At 41.1% G+C, this 23,447-nt stretch overlaps 1 protein-coding gene across 1 annotated transcript; it reads right to left on the bottom strand.

Moving 5' to 3' along the window:
- Window positions 1–1,749: 1,749 nt before the first annotated feature.
- On the bottom strand, window positions 1,750–23,011 carry LOC147698689 (stromelysin-1-like). Its single transcript, XM_086935274.1, has 10 exons — window positions 22,809–23,011; window positions 18,670–18,911; window positions 18,411–18,559; window positions 17,803–17,928; window positions 13,692–13,853; window positions 13,360–13,489; window positions 12,889–13,022; window positions 8,106–8,265; window positions 3,863–3,966; window positions 1,750–2,010 (listed from the first exon to the last, which is right to left on the bottom strand). Exons 1-10 carry the CDS (start codon window positions 22,908–22,910, stop codon window positions 1,910–1,912), a joined length of 1,410 nt encoding a protein of 469 aa, XP_086791400.1. The 5' UTR covers window positions 22,911–23,011; the 3' UTR covers window positions 1,750–1,909.
- Between the last annotated feature and the right edge of the window lie 436 nt (window positions 23,012–23,447).

The following is a 23,447-nucleotide window of genomic DNA, read 5'->3' as shown; positions in this document are numbered from 1 at the left end:
CGAGCACCTATGCCTCAGATTACTCAAAAGGTTACCATACCATTTGATATCTAAATTATTTTCAGAAATAATTGCCACCATTCATTCTGATCATGAGTCACGTCTAGGAAATAGAGATACGCATTAGCAATATAGATGTACCAATACATTATAGACCCTCCGCCTTGCCCTGAAGAATTAAATCTCTGGCTTTTCACGTAGAAACCTTCTTTGTAATAAACTAATCAGAAAGCTAGAGCTCAGAGTTTAGAGAGAATGAATCTAGAAATGCAACAAAGACTCAGTGAAATAAAGATTACAGGTCACCCTCACCATAAAGCTTACATTATGAGCATAGGCCAACCACTATCAAGTCTTCATATGACAACCAAAGCTGTTGCACATTATGTACAACGTATGGCCATTGTTGAAATACTGACTCAAAAACAGCCACCTAATCAATAAATATAGATGTGTGTCACGTTAGGACCATATTTTGTGATCTTGAAACCACTCATATCAAAGCAAACCAGGTGTGACCAGAGTGATAACCAATGACAAGTCACATTGTCTAAGACCAAGTACTACTGAAAAGAAAAACACAAGACCATCTTTTGCTTGAAATTCCCCCAGACATTTGCCTTCTATATGTTTTTGTTGGCCATAGCACTCTGCACACTTGTTAATCAGTTATAAAGTGCTTGTGCTGTCCCTTTTAAGCATGACAAATTGGCATATACCCATTTGGCTCATTTAATTTATTTGTAATTCCCTAGCACATGGTACTCCATGTAACTAGGGCCTGTAAATTAAATGCTACACAACAGATGAATTTGCATTGTGCAAACCACCAAAGTAGCACTGTCAAACATGCCTCCAGGAATGTCATTGCAGCTTGTGTATGCAGTGTTAAGCTGCTATTTCGACCTGGCACAACAAACCTTTTTCCAAGCCTAAACCTTCCTTTTTAATATGGCTTAGTAACCCATTAGGTAGGCCCTAATGCCCATAGGGCAGAGTGAATGGTAGCTAAAAAGTAGAACATGTAAAATTCAAGTTTTTCATGCCCTGGCAGTGAAAAATCCCCAAAGTCACTGTTCACTGTTGCAAAGCTGCCTCTCGCATAGAAAAACATTGAGTCACATTATAACAATTTACAAAGCTTAACTTCAGTTTGGGAGCTAGAAATCTGATTTAAGGATTCATTTGAATAGTACTGTGAAACCCAACTTAATGGTAAAGCCAGAGTTTATTATTGCTATTTTGGAGATTACACTTTCAGAAAGTTGTAAGCCAAATGTTCTTCTGCCAGCGTCCAGTTTCACCTGACCATGATGGCTCCCTTGGAGTGTTATGTCTATTGCTGCAAGACAGTGGACAAAGGGCCTTGGGTGTGGGGAGGGATACATGTGTGTACATACGTCCAAGTACTTCATGAACTCTCATGCCTACCTAGTCCAATTTTCAGTATACAAACAAACTTATGTGGGTGGTGGGACGAAGTCAATATTGTAAGATCCGGGGCGACCTCGTGTCAATGCCTTGGACGTTCCCTGGTGACCCCCAACACACGTTGCCCAGTTGACTGGGGTACTACTACAGTGGCCCCGTGCAGGACTTCCTCCACCCAAGAAAGCCACAGCCAGGCCCATCCATGCAGTTTTACCATCTTCTGTAATAAATAAGCCTCTTGATAACATGTACAGTTTGTGATGATATTTGGACAGATCACTAAACCCATGCATGGCTCTTGGAAGAAACGCAGACAACTTGAGAGATAAACTACTTTATTTTCAATACACAAAATTAAATAACTATAGAAAAATATAATAAATTATCTGTGCAAAAGCTGAATTTAGTGCTCTTTCAACAAGAAACGTGAGTGGATTTGGTTATTTCATTATAATTCTTATATTCAAGAAAACTTTCATCAACAACTGAACCAGCTGCTTTTCGTCAGTACCCGTGTGACTTTCTTCAATCGCATGTTAAATTCAAACTGATGTTGTCCATTGAAGAAATACAGAAGTCCTAAAAAGGAGAAAAAACAATTATTTAACACCATACAAAAACGCATCAACTATCTCTTTTTAGACATCGTTTAGCATACTCCATATGGATGCAAAAACTGCAGCAGTGGGAATTTAGGGTCAGATGTACGTATCCTAGGGTTTGCCATTATCTAACAGTGAATTTTAGCAATTCTCCATTAGGTAATCACCAACAGTGATGTATAAATGTGTGTTGAACATTGGGTTGCAAATAGACCTACCTCGTTAATATTCATGAAGTAAGTTTGCGATCCATTGGGAATCACAAAAATCACAGGGATGGTAGCCTACTGGGGTCATGTAAGTTATAACAAGGACCACCCTATATGCCCACCCAGAGAGGGGTAAGTATTATATATAAGTACAGAGTGCCATGGGCATCATTCAGTAGGTAGGAATCACACCCCTAATAAGAGATTTTGCATGCACAAAAGTTCCAGCACGGCATGGGCTTTTCCGTCCATGCCATGCTGGTATTTTTTTTACCTTCCCATTGCGGGGCCTATTTTGTAGTCACTGCTGTGGGAACACCAAAGGAATCACTCGCCAATGACAAAAAAAGTCATTACAAGGAGGGCAGTTCTCACGCGGGTTTGGCGGTGTGGTGGGCCCGTCGGCGCACCATCAAACTCAGCATCTGCCCCTCAGTGTGGCCTTTGGGTCCACCCGTTGCACTTGATTCAACGACTTTGCTGTCTAATGCAGATACCGGCCCCCTTATTCACTGAATTTCCTCCCTGTTATTGTGTTTGTCTTGACAAGGAAGACTCTCACCGCATTTTGATTAGGTGAGTTGAATCCTTCCATTACTGTTATGAGGGAATAATTCATTTATTTTGCTTTTAGCTCTTTCCTGACCGTCTTCCCCACCCCTCTATTATTTTTTATTTATGTATCTATTTTTGCAACTTTTGCCCAAGCTTGGAGCTGCACGTTGGTATTGGGATACTTGCTTTTGCCAACATGTTAGGCGTGCATCCCGCTTCTCCCCTATCTCTCTGTACATTATTCAATTTCTCATTCTTTCAATATTTTTGCAAGGGGCCATACAATACACTTTGTTAACGGTCCGCTTGCTTTGCTCTAATTTGTGTGGCATCCTACGCATGCTTTGCTTTTTAAATTTATAATTTCAAAATGACTTTTTTGGAATGGTCAATTAAAAATAAAATATTAAGATTGTATTCATGTATGCATATGTAGAGAAAGCATCCATCTTTGATTCTTTTTCTTTTTGTATGAGAAAAACATTGAACAACGACCCCAAACCCTGCCATATACCATCTTATTATAAAAAAAAATTTAACCAAAAGTATAATCAGTCAAAGATGGCTGCTATGTGAGTGTACGTTTGTGACGAGCATCATTAAATGATTTTTCTTTCATTTTAAAAAAAAATCTTAAAAGTGGGCTGCTGCTCAGACATGCATATGTGTAGTGGTTGTTTTGTAATTATGTTACATAAACCAAAAAAAAAAACATTCAAAGGTGGCCACAGTATGTGCACATACATATGCAGCAATCAACTTTGAATATATATTTTTTTTTTGGGAGAAAAAAAAGCCTTACAAAAGGCTGCATGCGCAGGCGACCATCTAGGGGCAAAATAAGCATTGGTGAATCCAATAGGTTTCAGTGGGTAGGCCTAGTGGCTTTGCCAGTGTATGTGGAGAGAATTCCAGCTTTTCCCCAGTAATACCACATGGGCATATGCATTAATGAGTTTATAGATTAGGACATTAATACATCATTCAAAAACATAACCATGCTCCTAACAAACACAGAATTGACAAGATTTTTTAATTTCACTGAAAAAAGATTGAGGTATTTACCGTTAGCGTAAAAAACGGCATCAACTTTTGAGCCAATACTTGGGAACGTAGTAACAATCCGTTGTGGAGAATCTTTGTCCATGACCTGAAGTGCTTCATCAAAACTAAAGACACCAATACGTTTAAATTAACTTTAGTCCAGTAATATTTCTAATTAACAATCCATAACATAATTTGGGTAATACTGTCTTTAGTTTCCTTCCAGTCATATTGTATGGCACTCATGCAATTTTGATACTACTGTAAAGTTATGACTAGTATCATTCCAGTTCCTAACAAGCAAATTTAGCACACATTTAATATATTAAAACAAGACAAAAAATGAATAACAAAAAAAACAGGGATGAACTCTATAAAATGATTATTTCCCATGTGAAGGAGGTTGAAACACTTTGGCAGCAGATATACAGATTAGAAGAGTATGTGATCAATACCGGACATTTTCTCAATATTTAAAGTGAACGCAGATTACTTATATGAACTCTCTTGGAGAGCATCCAAATGCAAACACCCCGCCTCTGAGACATTTATTTATTTATTTATTTATTTATTTATTTATTTATTTATTTATGCAATTTTAAAGCGCTGCAATTACCCAGGGGTGTCTCGGCGCTGAGAGCTATGTTTGATATAACTAATGTGAGATTACTGAAACATTCCTTTATAGCTTTCCAATCAGTCAGATTATTGAGAGAACAGCCATGTCTTTAGTTGCTTTCTAAAGATAGTCAGAGTGGAACTGGTTTTTATAGTAAGGGGAAGAGAGTTCCACAATTTTGCAGCTGCGATGGTGAAGCATCTGTCTCCCCAGTTAACTCTCCTCGTTCTGGGTATATTAAGCAGATGAGCAGTATTTGAACGAAGCGTTCTGGGAGTTATGAGTGGTTTAAATGAATTCCTGAGGAATTTAGGTCCAACGTTGTTAATTGCCTTATAGACAATACAAAGGGACTTAAATTTTGTGCGACTTCTAATCGGGAGCCAATGCAGTTGTTTCAGATGTCTAGAAACAGAGCTGAATTTTGAAATGCCCAGTAAAACTCTGGCTGAGGCATTCTGTATCATTTGAAGTTTGGAGATGACCTTTTCTTGTGCATTGAGGAGGAGGGCATTACAATAGTCAGTGCGTGAAAACACCAATGTAGAAATTAGAGTTTTTCCTGCTGTTTTAGGGAGATATGGAAGGAGTTTCTTGATTTTCCGTAGGGTGTTAAATGATGATGAAACTACCGAGTTCACATGATAGTGAAAAAGGAGTTTGCCATCAAAAATGACTCCTAGGTTTCTGACTTTACTGACTGGTTCAGGTGGAGTGCCCATTTCCTCCGGCCACCATAGGGGGGACCACATAGGCTGGATCTTACCAAACAGCATTACTTCAGTCTTAGTAGAGTTCAGTTTTAGACAGTTAGAAGACATCCAACTGCTAATGGCCCTCATGCCGTCTTTGAAGTTTGCTGCTATTGTAGGACCGTCTCTGTGTACAGATAATACCAACTGGGTATCATCGGCATATGTTGTTAGGTTGATGTTATAGGCTTTTATTACCCTCGCTAAGTCCGAAACATAGATGTTAAAAAGGGTCGGACTTAGCGAGGAACCCTGAGGAACTCCACAGGGAAGCGTGAAAGTGAGAGATGTATATGTGCCTAATTTAACTGCTTGTTTACGGTCTGTCAGAAAAGATGTGATAAGATCCCTGGCTTTATGTTTAATACCGATGGCCTCGACACGGTCGATCAAAGTAGAATGATCGACCGTGTCGAATGCCGCCGATAGGTCCAGCAGAATCAACACAGCCTGTCCGCCGTTATCCATCGTTGTTCTTATTTCATCTGCGGCCTTGATCAGGGCAGTTTCTGTCCCGTGACCTTGTCGGAAACCGAACTGGGTGTCATCTAAAAGGTCATGATTATGAATATATTCGGAGAGCTGTTTATTTATGACGTATTCAAAGATTTTGGCTGGGAACGGTAAGGATGCTATGGCACGGTAACTGGAAGGTAGTGAAGGGTCAAGTGATGGTTTTTTGAGGAGTGGCTTAATTATAGTATTTTTCCATATTGTTGGATATGAACCTGTTGAGAACATGGTGTTGCAAATGTGTGTCAGAGGTAAAGTAATGATGTCTGGAATAGTATTGAGTATAGAAGGGTGGCAAGGGTCCAATGGGGAGCCAGATTAAATTGACGAGATTAATTTATGAATGTATTGCGGGTGTATTTTTGTAAACTCCATAAGAACCGGTAAGTTCTAATTTATTTGTGTGTTAGTTGGTTTGATGGTGCTGGAATTTGGAGTGAAGTCCTTGAATATAGACGTAACCTTTTCAGAAAAAAAGTCCGCCAAAGCATTACAGAGAGTTTGCGATGTTTCAATGGGCGGGCTTGATGGTTCTGCAAGATGGGTTACTACATTTGGCCTGATCTATTTGAGTGGTGTAGTAGGTATTTTTTTCTATGGATATTCTTTGCTTGTAGTTATAAAGTGCAGCTTTATATGTTATTTTGTCTGCCGAGTTATAATGTTTGCGCCAGTGGCGTTCTAAGTTACGGCAATGTTGTCGTTGTAATCTGAGTTGTTCTGAGAACCAAGGAGCCGAAGGGGTTTTCCTATTGTATTTGGATATTTTAGATAGAACTAAAGTTGTGAATGCTCCTTCCAGAATGGAAGTGTATTTAATGGCTGCAATGTTTGGATCTGTTTCAATGTCTGTACCCACGAATGCATCAGTGAGAGTCTGTATAAGAAGAGTGTGGTCAAGATTTCTCCAATCTCTGGTGGTTTGATAAGGGTTTGGTGATATATTTTTACATGCCGGGGTTTTGGTTTTGATATCAAATAAAATAAAATAGCAGAATGATCAGACCATGTTAGTGGTATTATTCTATTTATTATAATGTGTGGATTGTTGGTAAAGATACCATCAAGCGTGTGTCTTGCTTTGTGTGTGGGAGCCAAAATCAGTTGTCTAAGTTCCACAGGAAGTAAATCATTGATAAGCTGGAAGGTGTCTTTATCAGTTAGGGATTCCAGATGGAAATTGAAATCTCCTAATAAAGTAAAATATTTATTTTCAACAGCTAGCTCACTCAATTGATGAAGTTGTGACAGAAATGCAGACATCATCTGTTGAAAAGAAGGCAAACCCTAATAAGGACTAAACAACTATCTATGCTAACAAACTGTATACCTTGATATCATGCTAGTATTTACTTTGAATTTTGTGTGATTTATTTCTGTATCTTCATGTTTACAGTTTGTGGAGTGCTTAATAGCTGATTAATTTTTTGAAATAACACAAAGCAACTCCAGAGTGAAGATTGTTTCTGATTCCTCTTATATTATATTAATCAAAACTTGATTTATGGCCATTGGGGTGTCTTTCTATTGTGTTTTTAGTATCTAAATTTGAGCTGCATCGTCTCATTTGAGAACCTTGATGCACAATTAAATACCAGCTATTGTTTGATGATACAAAAATGAACCTGTTGTGAAGGACCTCATGTGGTAAATGAGCAATGGTGTGGAACAGCTTACCTATGAGTCGAGATTGGAGGAACATATGTTGAAATTCAAAAAAGTAATAAAAACCTGCCTGTCTATTTGTTATGGTTTGTCAGTCATACTGGAAGCACTCAGAGGCCAACGGCTGTGTATCATATTTTATTTTAGTTGTTAATATGGAAAAGAAATACAAATATTGTGGGCTTGGTTCCGGCCTTTTATGTTACAAGACTACTCTGTAAGAATGTAAGAAAGAAAAGAAGAGGAGCCTTGCACCCCCATAGCTTTGAAAATTTCCATCATCGGGATGTAGCAGAAAGTCATAATTCACATTTTTAAGCCACTCTCATAGAGCAATGTCAGTGAACACTGTTTGTAAGAAAGACTTTCTTTGTTTTTTTATGGTCTGTACCGGTTCTTGTAATGTATGACTATTACTTTCCCTTATGCTATTTTTTCAATATTTAAATAAGAAATATTTGAGCCATACCAGTGTCAATAAGGTCAAATAGCAGGCCAATGCTATTATTGGGATTTGAGTTGCAGATCTACTATTTGATTTCTTTGCCATTAATAGGTTCTCTAGACCATCATCAGTTGTGATGTGTTGATAATTTACCCATTTTTAATTGTTACCAACCATTCAAATATGAACACACCATGACAAACATCATGCTATCTCTATTATGAACCATAATCTTCATAGTCCTGCCTGAGATTTGTATCATCTCCTTACCTCCAGTACTTGTCATTGACAAAGTAATATGTTTTTCTTTTGTCTGGGTGATAGACAGCAGCATCAATCCTAGTCACTGTTCTGGGGAATCCAAGTGTGTAGATGTTTTGGGGGTAATTTGGCAACATCCGATATCCTTTCATTGCCCAATATTTATTTCCTGCAAACAAGAGACCATCACTAAGTATTTTAAACATTCTTGGTACTAGTTTCAGTTCTAGCGCTGGTCTTAAAGACATACATTCAACTCTGAGATATTACAAAAGCTCCCTTTCGTATCTTTTTCTTATTTTTTCACAAAGTGTTGAGAGTCCACTTACGTGACAATAGGAGAAAGAAAGATAAGCAAGAACCCGCTACACTAACAAATAATGGCAAAGCCAAACCAGGGCACAAGTCCTAAAAAACAGTAGTGGGGGGACTAACCTAGTTAATCAGAATGCAAGTGGCATCGCAGCGCATTGCATCGCAGCATGTGACATCAAGACGCATGACATCACAGCACGTGACATCACAGGAACTGGCATCACAAGAAGTGATATCAGATCTTACGCCCTCACATATATGTTTAGCAGGTGTATCATGAGTACATGTGAGCACATTTCGAGTATACTTGCAGACCCTCCTGATTTAGGCAGAAGATTCACACTTTTGTACACTTCATATAAAACAATGTTACCTTTTGTCAATATTAAGCCCAGTGCTTTAAAAGAAATAGGTGTATATAAAAATGCAATTTATTTTGGGCAATACTGGGAAAGATTAACACACCTGATGTTCTAACAGTGCATGCAAATCTCCTAAACATAGCCTGAACAAAGTGAAAAGCTGCCTCTCCGAAGTATGTGTGAAGTGCTAACAAGGTGCCAGCCTTGGTTTCCCCTCTGCTGCATTTGCATCAGGTGTGAGGCTCCTGACTGCTGCCAGCCAGGAAACCTCAACAAAAGGAGGCTTGATGACCCCTGAGACTCAGCCTTTGTTATGGCCCAGCAGGAGTCAGAAATAAGAGAGGCCCGTCCCCGTCTGCACATTGTTGGATCCAAAGCAGACTACAACGTGCAGGCACTGCTGAATGTGTCCCGGTGTTTGGAAATTACACCGGGACAAATTCTGCATCTTTTTTAGTGGGGCACAACCTCTTGGCAGGGTGGACGGCATCCACCCTGTGAAAGAAGTGGGGGGACGCTGCCCACCAACGTGGACCCCCGACTCATGCCCTGAGCCAAAATATCTGGCTTCTTTTAAAAAGTGAAAGCGCTTCATTGATAGGTATGTTTGTGTGTGTGTGTGTTTGGATGTAGATAGGAGACTAAGGGCCCGATGTAGGTGGCCCATTACCGGTTGTTAACGGCCGAAAATACTGAATTTCGGCTGTTCCCGACAGGTATTGGGCATTTGGGATGTAGGTGGCCTAAATTGCAAATTCAGTAATTAACGATTCGGTATTTTAAGGAATCGGTAAATTACTGATTCCTTAAAATACCGAATCAGTAAATTACCGAATTTGCAATGTAGGGAGCACTCAAATGATTCGTTATTCACCACCAACTATAAGTTGGTGGTAAATAAGGAATACCTTTGAAAATGCAAATATGTGCATTTTCAACTGTGCCATGTGGCAGACATACATGCCCTTAGGGCATGTATGCGTGCCACATCTGCACATAAGCACAATTCAGGGGTGCAACAGGGTGTCAAAGTGACACCCTGGCACCCTTGAATGTTTCCCCCATTTTACCGAATCGGTATTTACCGATTCGGTAATTGCCATTCATTCCGATGGGCCTCCAGGCCCATAGGAATGAATGGCAATTACTGAATACTGATTCTGTAAATACTGAATATTACCGATTCGGTAATTTTTACCAAAAATTTATCTACATCCCATTTACCAATTCTTAAATACCGAATCGGTAAAATTCGGTATTTAAGAATATGTAAATTGGGATTACCTACATCTGGCCCCAAGTGCGCGAATGTGAGAATGTGTCAGCAGTTGGTGAGTGAGTGACTGCACGGATAAAGGAATGAGTGAGTAACTAAGAGCATGTATGAGCACTAGCATGAGAAGGAGGTAGAGCTGGAACACTATGGCAGCCTCTGCACAAAGCTCTTTCTGTGGGTGCAGGGCACTGCAGGAAGGGGCTGCTGAAGCTGCAAAGATGCTGCCATGGCTAATTATTAGGCCTTGGTGGAATTTCAATTATGCCAGAGTAATCAGAGTAATTTAGGTCATTTTGATTTTCTCTTTGAAGCAGCATTATTAATAACAACACTATTTCGCCCTTTCAAGTAAATAGGGTTCATTTGGAGGGACAAATGCTACAGTGAGAACACATTTAGCGCACTGCTGTTTACGTACTGCTGCATTTAGTGCTAGTTTCTGCATGCAAAATGCATCCTCTCACCCATGTTAGATGAAAGAAACTAGCGCTAAATGCTGGACATAATTTGGGGGAAATCCTACCCCAAGTGCACATTTAGCGAGCGTGAGTGGCGGCTCGTGTTCACTAATCATGTTCCGTTGCATTTAGCACTATTTTTTTAGTGCAAATTGCATCTTCACATCCATTGCACTAAGAAAATAGCACTAAATCTATTACTCTTCTAGCAGAATTCTACTTAATCTCTAAAAATGTTTGGGCAATTCTGCATGAATACGCTACATGGAATTATGCGAGTTACACGCACCCCTACTCATTAGCTGTAATGTGTTAGAGGTTACCTCCAGCAGGACTATCTAATGCGGATGTCATGTTTACACTGCTTGCTATTGAGAAGTAGAAGTACTTGGGGGAACTATGCCTCTTTAAACTGCTGGATCTAGGGACTACTGAGCAGTGCTGCTAATCATCTTCTAAAGGTCAACTGCAATTATGAGTAGTACAGTGGCAGTTAGTTTTCATTTGGGGTCACCCATTTCGAGTGGTCACCCCTACAGCAAACAAACAGAATACATCCTCACTTTAAAAGAAGGGGAGTTCCGTTATGCAATGACTGCAGGAGGGCTGGCCTTAAACATGATGAACGCTGCCAGTAAAGACGAGGGATGGAGGAGGCGGAGCCACTGCACTATTCTGCTTGCCTCCCTGTGAGCTGATTCAGAATGTGAATGAACCTCCAGCAGAGCAAATATAGAAGGTAGACTGGGCTATGGTTCCTATATGCAGTCTTATTAGGTACTAATAGCCCGTCCCGACGTTGTCCGGGAGCAAAAGGTTGCCTCAGGGCCCCTGCCCGCCCTGACGCTAAGGCTGCTTCAGGGCCCCCGCCCGCCCCGACCCGCCCTCCCCGACGTTAAGGCTGCTTCAGTGCCCCTGCCTGCCCCGACGTTGTCATTGTGTCCCCCGTAGCGCACCCGCGGGTGCTCACTTCCTCCTGTTGCTCTGTCGGCATCTTAGACATGGCTCCTGAGCTGGTTTGGCAACAGAAAGTGTAGCGTATCCTCAGGATGTGGGTGGAAGTCAGGCCACTGAATTGCATCACTCGGTAGCCGGATGTACCCAACATAGCATGCAAGGCTTTCACTGCTTCGGTACCCGCAAAGAGGCATGAGCAGTGGGGGTCTTTCTTACCTGCTCCTGAGTTCACCGCTTTGCCGCTCCTCGCCGCTCTTCACAGCGGTACCCGCAAAGAGGCATGAGCAGTGGGAGTCTTTCTTACCTGCTCCTGAGTTCACCGCTCTGCCGCTCCTCGTCAGTCGTCACCGCTCCTCCCCGCTTGTCCGCCATTCCTCACCGCTCCTCCCCGCCTGTCTGCCGCTCCTCCCCGCGCTCACGTCCCCCCTTCTTGCTCCTGTACACCGCTCCTCCCCGCGCTCCTGATGTCAGCACGCACGTCGCGGCCGGCGCTTCTTCCAAGGGACTACTTTTTTTTATATAAACGTTTTTAAAGAACGTATATTTGTTTTTTTAATATAGCCTATGTCCATCGGCTTGCCCTGACGTTTTCAAAGATGTTTTGGGTGTTTGGATTGGTGGTGTCGTTTTCGAGTATACCTGGCTCAAAGGACACACTTCTCTCTTTATAATAGTAGTATAGATTACGGCTGGCAAACAGATAAAGCTGCCTTTAGGCAAACCTAAAAATAGGTCATGCACAGAGCCAGACTGGAAACCAAAAGCTGCCCTGGCAATTCAGATGGACCAGCCCCTGGTGAGGAGGGGCGTTGGGGGAGGTGCAAGTGTGAAGTACGCCTGATTTTGTTACTGAGAGACAATATTGCAGCACTGCTACAAAACTGACCCTCACTGCTGCATCACTGGCCCCCACTGCTGCAAAACCTGCCCCCACCCTACCAGCCTTCCGGGGAAAGACCTAATGCCCACTACGGCAAGTCCGACCCTGGGCATGCTCTGTGATACTGAAGAAATGTGCAACTCAAGTCATCACAAATTCGAAAAGAATTGAAAACATTTTTCTACAGAGAACCTGGAGAGGTGTTTTCTTGCACAGGGAATGTAACACTGATAAAGAGATCAGGGTGCTGAATTCCATTGTGTGTGGCAGAATTTTTATTTTCTACGGTGGCAAATTGATATGCTCATGTGGGATAATCCTTGATCGCATAACCACACTTTGAAATAAAATCCTGTCTCCCTGAATCTGAGATGTTCTTAGCAGACATCAGAGAAGCAAAACCACCTACGACATTAACATGAGTCTTTAAATGCACCAACAAAATGCACCAGCAATCAGTTGAACCAGGTTCCTCTTTCACTAACAAATGCTTTCACTTCCACAGCAATAGCTAGAAACCAACTAAACACGTGTATTGTTTTACCTTTGAAGAGAAACACCTGATCTTTTTGCTGATTTTCATATGCGGCCTGGATCCCAGATGGCAAAGATGGCCAGACCGCTGAGATTGTGTAACTTATGACACGTCCAGTGTGTGGCATCCGGCGCAGGAAGGTCCTATATAAAAATACCAAGCAACAATGGTTAAAAAAAAACATTTCTCAAAGCAAAATGTAAGCAGAAAAGCAGCCTTTTAATAAAATAATGATGCTGCGTTGGCAGGGATTGCAACTATTAAACATCAAAAATACCCAATTTCCACATCTAAACAGGTGTCAGGAAAGGTTTGACCCAATAACAAAGTATATAAATATGCAAAATTAATGAGTACCAAACAAATTCAGGAAGGATGTTTCCTTTATCAAAAGATGTAAATGGAGCAAGGAAGAGTAGGAGACTGTAATGTAGATTACCAGTAAGGAGACCAGAAATCTGAAATAAATTGTCTTTATACCTGCCGTTGAAGAAAAGAATTTCATTGCGGAGAGTAGTGGTAGCATCAAAACGTATAGCGGGATCGCAATAGCTTGGTAGGGCCGGTTTCGTTGGTGGTGGTGTTTGTGGATTAGGTTTTCTTGATGGTCCTTGAGGAGACAGTAAAGATTGTTCCATATTATCAATAAAATGAATGGATACACATGCGCACATTTAAAAAAAAAAAAATCTCGGCTATCTAGGTTCTAAGTGTAATATTTTTTTTTTGTAAAAAAAAAAATGCTGGCAAGAAGTTTACCTTTCATATTAACCAAAAGGAAGATAAAGAGTTGTTTTTTATAGGTCACTTACCATATATTGCTTGAATGCCGTTAATATCGTCCTTCGGGAGCAGGAAACTGGCTGGATCTTTATAAGAGTAGGTCGGGAACATCAGTGCATTTCTGACATTGGAATGGGACAAGCCTAGTGAATGGCCAAACTCATGAGCTGCCACGAGGAAAAGGTTAGTGCCTGAGGAAATAAATAAAGGGTATTTGTTTAGGATCAGAAGTTAAAATGGTTACAATGAAAAAGTCCCACAGAAGAGAGTACAGATGGAGCTTAGGCACTCTTTCAGTACACAATGGACAAAGGAAAACAATATCTGATGGCAGATCATTGACTAACTGGATGTCAAACTCAGAGTTCGTGATACTGGCCCTCAATGAGTACCATACATAACATATCTCTATCACAGTAGGGCATTGGTTTAATAAACAGTTTTCTTGTGCATCAATATTATGACAACTTGTGTGATTACTGCCTATGGGTTTGCCTTGGTTTTAGGTATTTTGCTGTCTGTTTTCGAAGATCTGGTTTCCCAATTGCAAAGCATAGACTAGGCTTGGGGGCAGCCCCAAGCTCAGTATATAGATGGCTTTTTTGTCTAGCGCAGGTGGATACTCCTCTTTCCACGACCTTCCTCCCTATTCTTGTTTCAGTGTCTCCCCTGGATTACAGCTTCTTTACCATTGTTTTCATTGCATAAGTAGTATCCTTCCACTGCAGATACCAAGGAGCTATTTTTTATTTGTGTTTTAGCATACCATGGCAGTGCAAGGCCTTCCTCAACCTTCCCTGTCAGCTCTCTTCCTGTTCCTTCTCCAACCCCTTTCGTCATTCATTGGGCCGCCCCTTTCGGCTTCTTAATTTTTTCAATTTATTTTTTAAACTGATGTTGCGAAGGTCAGCACCTGCACACTACAACCAGGCCACTCACTTTCCTGCTTGTCCTGTGCTCTCACATCGCCCTTCTTCTCACCTCTACTTTTTTATTTTTATTTTTTTTATTAAAAAGTAGCTTTGTGAGGTCCCAGCAGCTACAACCTGCTACCGCTCACACTTCTCTGATTGGTGCAAATCACTTCACATACACTGTTTTATCATTAATGATTCCAAAATTGTCATCTGCCACCCTGGAATTCTAAATTAGTAAAGCATAAAAAAAATCATTACAAGTTGTCACTTTGCTCACATTAAGGCAGCAATCTTAGAACATTTTTTGTTATACTTTCTAAAACATTCCAAAATTACATCCCTTGTGTATACATACCATACACTTGGACAGATAGGAGATACCAGGACATTCTTTTTCTTAAAGTTGACAAAAAGTACTCCAAGATGGCCTCTGTGCATGCCTAGCTGCAAATGTGATACCTTTTTCTGAAAGCTCGAGAAGAATTCCAAGAAGGGTGTAGGAGAAGGTATTTTCTCCACATGGAAAAAGTATCAATAGGAATAAACAAGGAAAAAGGTTTCAAATGCACATCTTGCCTAAGACTGCATATTCTATTGATCTGCTCCCAAAACAATGCACAGGAGGAGGGTAAGTGCATGAAAATTCACAAAAATCAAAGATCCCGAGTGTATGATATGGGACTTTTGTGTACATGGGAGTGGTTCGTAATCTATGTAATGTGTAAACCAATGTCCATGCATTAGGCATTCAGGCTTTACAGAAAGACGTTCATCTCTGCAGAGTCCGTTAAAGAGAGTCAGTACTCGTTCATATGACTTTTCTTTGAGTTAAAGTTTTTTTTTATTGAGGAACAACAGAGTAGAAAAAACGTTGCCATACTTGTAGGCAATACAGTGAAATTTAAACAGATAATTAAGCAACTCACAAAATATAAATATGAGAAAATTGAATGAAAGCAATGCTACAGGCATAGATAGTATATTTTTTTGACAAATGATAAAGAAAGGAAAGAGAAAAGAGAAGGAGAGGGAGATGAGAATATAAGTAGTTAGTCAAACTGTAGAGGGATACCGAAAAAGAAGTAACAAGAAAATATATTTTGTATGCATGAAACATCTCAAGGTCATGAAATACTGCATGTTAACAAAACAATACAAAAAGAATGAAAATGATAACTATTTCCTGAAATGAGAAGAGACACTAATCATAGTAATGTGTGATATATAGTCAGAGAGTGGCATCCATATTGTATTGCTCTTCACTAATAACCGTACCAAGCTGAGATTACATTTATCTACTCTGTGATGATGACACACTAAATTCCACTGGCATTGAATAATGATATTATACGTGGACTACCAATTAGACCTTATAACATGTCTGGCTATTGAAATCAGAAGATATACTAGTTTCCGAAGCAAAGTATTGGCAGACCAGGCAAGATGCATTCTGCTCAAAACCGAACTGAGTGCCAAAGGGGTGTATGAATCTAAGTTATAGCATTAATTTTTCCCAAACTAGAGACCAAAAGTTAGATAGAACTGGACAAAAAAAAACATGTGAACATATGTTCCTGCATGTGAATCACATCGCTAGCATGTGTGCTGTTCAACAAGCTTAGCCCTGAAAAGACCAACAGGACTATAAAATAATCTATCATAAAAACAAATGCAAAGTTTAAGTTAAACTAGCTGTGCAAACTCTGGAATGTATTTTGTCCCACATGCTGTCCCATAACAAGATAGGCAAGTCACATTCCCACGATGTTTCAGTATTTGGTTTAGCCCTGTCTGGGCTGGGTGTTCTAATCAATTTGTAAATGGAAGCCGCTTTGGAGTATGTGAAAAACAAGGACCCCCTGGGTATCAATATAGACTCCTAGGGCAGGGTGAAACACCTATGTGGGTAAAAATCCTAGGACATCAGCAAAGTAAATGACCAATTATTCCAAAACCAGTAGTGTGAAGAAAAGACGTAGATTAACTGTATACAAATATATATTTAATGAGTCTAATTAAAATCATATAGAAACACAAACTATATGATGGGGTAAATAACATTTCATGTCTAGTATTTTTTATGCTATTTATGTATGCGACTGTATTGTGTTCTGTAAAATGTATGATTTACAGGATATGCACTGATTTATAATACTTATGTCTGTTTTTAATGAATTATACTTTTACCCCATCATATAGTTTGTGTTTCTATATGATTTTTAATTAGACTCATTAAATATATATTTGTATACAGTTAATCTACGTCTTTTCTTCACACTACTGGTTTTGGAATAATTGGTCATTTACTTTGCTGATGTCCTAGGATTTTTACCCACATAAGCAGCTTTGGAGTATACAAGCGATGAGTTTGGAGAAGGAGGTTAACTGTCATGGGAGTGAGAGGAAGGCGTATAAGCATGGTCCTTGCGAGGGGGGCTATATGAGGCAGATAGTGCAGTAAATGAAATGAAAAAGCCGGAGTGCAAGAGACGTGAAAAAGGGAGTACGCCTTTGTTCATCCTTGCTTTTCATCGTAAAGTCTTCCCATTCTTGTTAAGCCATATGTTATGCCAAATAGGACAATTCAGGAACAGATTGGAGGGAGTGGGATGAGAACACATGGCTTTAACAAGGTACATGTATGTTATATAGTTGCAGGCAGCGAACATTTAGAAGGATTGGGCATGACAAGAATATGTTTGTGCTCAAAAAGAGATTTCATAGCACTTTCCAGGGTGTACCATAATTTAGGAGTCATTTCGGCAGAATGAAACATATAACAATGTAGTTGATTAATTCTAAACCCCTATGATAAGTAGTCAAATCAGAAAAATTAACTCCACCGGATATCATGGGAAGTTTTATTTTCTGCAAAGAGGTTCTAGATGATTTACCATTTCATAGAAATGTGGGGATGAGTTTGTCAGTAGAAGCAATCAGGGCCAGACTGAGATCAGAAAACAGCCCTGGCAAAGCGATCTGCCGGCACGATGGGGAAGGTGGGGGGGGGGGGGGGGTTTGGGGGGGGCACGGGTGCTAGTGGAAAAGCTTGACGCTTTTGTTGCTGCAAAACTGGCAACCCTGTAACAAAAACGGCCCCCCATGGGTGTAAAACCGGCCCGCACCTTGGTGACCCACCGTGGAAACGCCTGGTGCCTTCTATGGCCAGAATGAATGAATGCACATTATGCATGGAATCTCCCCGGTATTTGTCATCACTTACCAGCGGAACCTTTTGACCACTTTTCATCTTCATCAAAGTGAGCATCTCCACCGATTCCAGTCCCAGGTGCGTAAGCATGAGCAAGAGTGCCACCAGGACCATCAAATGGATTAAAATCGCCATGTTCTAAAGCAACGAAAAAGGAAAGATTTGCTAATTTGAACAAACATAGAGATGGGTTCCCAAAACAATAAGTTAAGTCTATTGCAGGAGTCATGAAAAATTCCCAGCTCCTCGACCAATGCCACTACCAAGTATCTTTCCTGTACTTTTACTATTCAATGTGCTTGACAAAATCTGTGGACCCATTTCATTCATAATAATGTTCCATGACGTGGACACAATGTCAAATTATTTGATTCTATAAAAAAAATTGAAGGAACAAAGGAAAGATGGAGGATGAGAAATAGGGAAGGGGAAAATAAGACAGGAACAAAGAAGGAAACAAAGAGAGAAAAAGAAAGGAAGAAAGTGAAGAGAAAGAAACTGGTAAAAGAGTGAAAAAGAAGAAGGGAAGCTAAACAGAAAGAAACAAAGAAAGCCAGAACACGGAAAGGGTAAACAAGCAAGAAATGAAGTTAGGAAAGAAGCGCACTGTGTTACCGTACCTCGTGCTGCAAATGCGATCTGGATATCAGCTGTGCCATAATAGATCTCGGTGAAGGTCAGCGGGGTCACGTCACTCCAGACTTTGAAGGCTTTCTGGATTGCTGTAACCACATCAGCTCTTGCCAAGTCGGGGGTGTAATTCAAAATTCTTTTTGATTTTGAAAGGCAACAGAAAGTCATATCAGTCGAATCTTTTGGTGCATATTTTATTTCCTAGCATGTCATTCTCAATTGTTAAAGTTATTTGCGAGCGGTTACCTGTAAGTCAGAGCATGCGTTCTCCACTGAGGTCTTCCAGGGAAGGTGCTGTATGCAGCAACATCACTGACTCCACACCTGGGCTGCTGCATCACTTCCAGCGTGTTAGAATCGACCTTCCCAGTCACTTGCAGCCCAAAAAACTTCTGCATTTCCCTGATTTTTTCAGCCAAAGGGCTGGCACTCTTTCTCAGATCAGGGGTCTTATCACCGTTGAAGCCATAGTACTTTTTAAGATACTCCTGAAAAAATAAGTCGTTGCTTAGATCCTGGTTTATACAGTTTTGGCTTGATTCTTAAAGATTTCACCAGACCTAAGTGTGATTACAGTATGCACTAATTATAAAAACAGTGTACTCAGGGCTTTAAGTGGGATGAAAAAACTGGGGGGTCTCTCAAAGGGGCGTGGTCAGTGTAATTAGGGGTGTGGCGTTAAATCACTTACGCAAAAAATCTGTGCTTAGCATAGTGTGCTGCCCGACTTGTATTTTGCTGTTTCTGTCATTGCATCCAGATATTTGATACAAGTAACATCATACCAACATTAATTAAGGGATATTGGCTTAGTCAATGGTTATTACTTGCAGAAGATAAATAAGCTGCAACTATGACTTGTATATAATATTGACAAAGCTTCCAAATAAATCCCTGGTGACCCTACCACAATGTTACTGTTCCTGAGTTTCAGAAAGAGAAGGGAAATCCAGAAAGAAAATGACTCTTAAAGGATTTCCCTTCCCCCACATCTCTCTCCTGGCATGACGTCATGCTGTAACTTCTCTCTCTACTACTGAGAAGTGAGCAGTGTGAGCAGAGCACATCCATGTGCCTGGTGCTGTCTCGAAACAGGCCTCTATCAGGCTTTGTTTTACGCCCTGGCACTTTTTTCGAGACTGCAATGACAGCAAACAGCTGTCACTGCAGTCTGGGGAAAAAAACGGACTGCCTGTGTCAGGGCTCAAAACAGAGCCCGATAGAGAGCCGTTTCGAGGCCCCCTGAAAAAAACTGCCGGTGCTCAGACCCCTTGAGACCCGGCCCACTTAAAGCCCTGGGTGTACTTCAGGAGTGTACGTGTTGTGCGCAATGGATGTGACATGAGTCTGGTACGCACACTAGTTCTTGCATTATACAAATGAAGTGTCAACATTGCGGTAAGAGAAATCCAGTCCAAATTAGGTAAATACCCACACAATGGTAACTATGTGCGTAGTCACAAACATTGAACAAACACTTATTTGCCAGCATACCTCAATGGTGCGTGAGAAAATGGCCCAGTTTATGCTGTGAAGTGTAACCAGTGGGCTCACTTAGGACTTGATTATGAGAGACCTGGTAAATGGACTCATGTAAGAAACGGGCTTGTTGGTTGACTGGAGTGAAAGCCCTGGTCAAGCAGCAACCACAGTCCTTGTCAGGGTAAGGCACAAGTAAACTCCACATTAACCTGTGCTCGCTCCCATGGTAGTTTGGCACAGAGTAGTAAGGCTTACCTTAGAGGCAATGTGTAAAGTATTTGTGCAACACTCTAAACAGTACAGTGAAAACAAACCAAAAAGGGAGCCCACAACAGATTTAGAAAAATAGGGTACGATTAACAAACAAAACAAGACCAAAACAACAAAAAGGTAATTAGTGGAGCTGAGAATCTTTAATTTTAAAGTTTATAGTGAAAATAGTGCCCAAAAACACAAAATGCTACTGGGGACATCTGGTTGTGCTGGATAGGGAAAACGTCACAAGTTCAGGCCAACTGCGATGGACCCAGTTAGGCCTGCTGAACAGAGTTCCTTAAATCCTGCTTGTGGAGAGTTGAGTAGATCTTCGTCAAAGAAGCTTTGAACAGCTGAAGTGATATATAGGTCCTGAAGTGTACTGAAGCGGTTGTGTCTGAGGTCCTTCTTTTATACCCAGTTCTGACTTTGACGTGGAGATATACCTCTAAAGTCATGATTTTGAAGTGCACAGATGCCCTGTCGTCCGTGCCCTGCCTAAAGACTAACTGCAGGGAGTATGCATCCCTGTTTGGTGACAGGACACAGCCTATTCGGGTGTAAGTGAGGCTGGGCCCAGCTCCCCCCTCCCCATCCTGTCAGTCACACCTAAGATCCTATTCTTTCTGGCTATCTAGAAGGAATACACAAAGCCCAACTGCCAACCACACCCAATGATGTGACCAGAGAGAGGCTGCAGGCACCAAATGGCTAAGGCAAAAAAATGCCAAAGTTCTAAAATTGGCATTTCCAGAATTGTAATTTATAATCCAAATTCACCATGAATTAGGATTTTAAATTAGGATTCCAGAGACATCAATCTTGAATCAGTCATATCTTCCCATTAGCAAATTACTCTTAGAAAACACATTAAAGTAATCCCAATGTTATACTATGATAGATATACACCTTGCAGTCGTGAAAAATTACTTCAAGAGTTCTTCACTGCCATGACATGTAAAACATAAGAGTACAAGTCCCCTAGGGATGACATATGTATAAAAAGGAAGATTTGGGCCTGGCACAAGGTTTATTTTGCCAGGTCAAGAGGGCAGTTTAAAATTGCACACACAGGCTCTGCAATGGCAGGCCTGAGCTTTGTTTAGAGGTCTACATAGCATGTGAGTCCGGCACAAGTAGCATCTTTGGGGCGGGGCAAGACTAAAGTGGACAGACGATTAGATAGGGAAAGTAAAATTAAAAATAAATAAAACGAACTACCTTGCGCTCGCCTTATCGCAGAGTCCAACAGACAGTCAAAACCTCCACTTGCCCACCCACTCTAATTAGAGTGGGAAGACAAATGGACAAACCTCCTCTGCCCCTTACTTTGTCAGGTTGTTGGAGGTTTATCCCTGCAGCAGAGACAGAGTAGTATGTGCTGTTGACTTACTGAAGGTGTGCCCGACTCTAAATGAGTTGTGACTGAGTACCCTCTCCGTCAAACTGTAAATCATGCCCTATGTTGTGTCACTTCAGGGGAGACAAAATTAGGGTACTGTGATGTGAAGCAAGAAAGATGGCAGCATATGATGGGGACACTACTGAGCAACATGCCATAGGGTTGTTCCGAACAGTAAAAAGGATGCTTTTTAAAATAAATACATTTGCAATATTAGATAAAGTGATTCGCCAAATAATAGATGATTTATGGATAATTGCTCAAATCCAAGATAAAAAACCCAGCCTATGAATTTTAAGGGCAGCAATTAATCTAACTCCGCACATATCAACCTTCTCCTCTGGCATAAACCCCCACACATGTCCGTGAGCCTAACAGAAGCATCCACTGAAACTCGTGTGCATAAGCACAGCTGCGATTTGCCGAGTTGTGCTCTTGTTTTGTGATTTACAAAAGTGCAGACAAATTCTAGGGAAATACGTGTCGGTCCTAACCCTACAACTGTGGGTTGCCTGCTGAGCAGATAACGCAGAAGTAGCAGGGCTGAAGTTAATGTGTAATGTCACCTTATCATCTCTTGTTAATGTGCACAAAATGGTTGTCTATGCAGAAATCACTCCCTGTCACCCGCAGGTAAAAGGCACGCTCGTAGACACGTCCCCCAGCCTACAACTCCTTCAAGTAGGCATACAAGTCGAAATTCAATGATTGTGGGGAAAGGCATTGTAAATATTTGTGTACACTACAAACTTACTTTTTGCATGGCCTAAGCCACTTATTAACAGATTTCCTAGTCGACCAGAAAAATCTCCATATTGTGTGCCGCAGCATCTCTGATGTGATGTCACGGATGGGACTTTTTTGCCATTCGCACCTTGAGTATGTAAACAGTTTTGCTAGTGTCCAGACCTCCAAGCTGTCTTATATAAATGTTCTTACTTGCTACCTGCACTGAACCTATGGTTTCTGTGCTTTCCGTCTTTTCAGCGTCTTTCTCTCGGCAGTTCTTATTCGCGTTTGATCAGAAAGCACTTTATCTGCAGCGGCGTTCTTATTTTGATACGCTGCTTCTAGACGCTTCCAATGGAAATGCAGCCTTCTCCTACACCCACCTGTTTGCGCCCGGCAACTTTACAAAGAATAAAGAGCATGTGAGGTATGCAGATATGTTTTTAATGTGCAGGTTCATATGTCAGTAAATATCACGCGCACACCTTTTCAAACGCAATGAAATGGCGCTGCTCACCTCCACATCCTGCCTGATGGTTTCGTCCTCTTCGTTCGCAGGTGCCTCCTGGAGGGCGGCAGCACCGGCTGCGCACAGTAAGAGGAGGGGCAGGATCTGCATTCTCTTGGTTGTGCTGAGCGTGGCAGATCAGGGACTCTCTCCTGACTCTCTCCCTCTATTTATGCAGACCCGGCGAGCTCTCTTCACACCAGAATCAGCATGATTCACGCTCCCCCACTTCCGACCAATTCACCAACAGAGAAAAAAGTCAGGAAGTTCATGACAGACGATTCATGACCGGGAAAATTTACCGATGTTACGACACTTTCACATGACTAAACCACGGAATACTTCTTTCTGAGAAAACGACCTGAAGCACTTATGTCTTTTGAATATCTTTTTTTTATTTTCAAAGCAGTTGTTTCCGAGGAAATTCAGGTGAGTAGGTAACGCCTTGATTACCACACACATACTATGTTATCCCTGTCGTCGTGGGGCCACATTTGAACACTTTGAGCTCAGATTAACGCCGCAAGGTCTACAGGTTTCAACAACCAATGGGAAACAAGATGTTGAGACCTAGTGTCAGTGTTTTCGTGTCAATTTCCATCATAACGTTCGAGCCTTCTTCCCATTGGTCAGCAGTAGCTGGAATAC

The sequence above is a fragment of the Lissotriton vulgaris genome, chromosome 8 (assembly GCF_964263255.1).
Source record: "Lissotriton vulgaris chromosome 8, aLisVul1.2, whole genome shotgun sequence".
NCBI classification, from domain to species: Eukaryota; Metazoa; Chordata; class Amphibia; order Caudata; family Salamandridae; genus Lissotriton; species Lissotriton vulgaris.
The sequence above is the reverse complement of the archived record's forward strand: the minus strand, read 5'-3'. Positions and strand labels throughout refer to the sequence as shown.

What these genes read in the sequence shown, in the direction of transcription:
- LOC147698689 (XM_086935274.1), bottom strand. Translation starts at nt 22,910, where the DNA reads ATGCAGATCCTGCCCCTCCTCTTACTGTGCGCAGCCGGTGCTGCCGCC. An exon ending in CGGCATTCAAGCAATATATG is followed by an intron (nt 13,490 to 13,691) that starts GTAAGTGACCTA and finishes TGTCTCCTCAAG; the next exon opens with GACCATCAAGAAAACCTAAT. An exon ending in GTCAATGACAAGTACTGGAG is followed by an intron (nt 3,967 to 8,105) that starts GTAAGGAGATGA and finishes TGGTGTCTTTAG; the next exon opens with TTTTGATGAAGCACTTCAGG.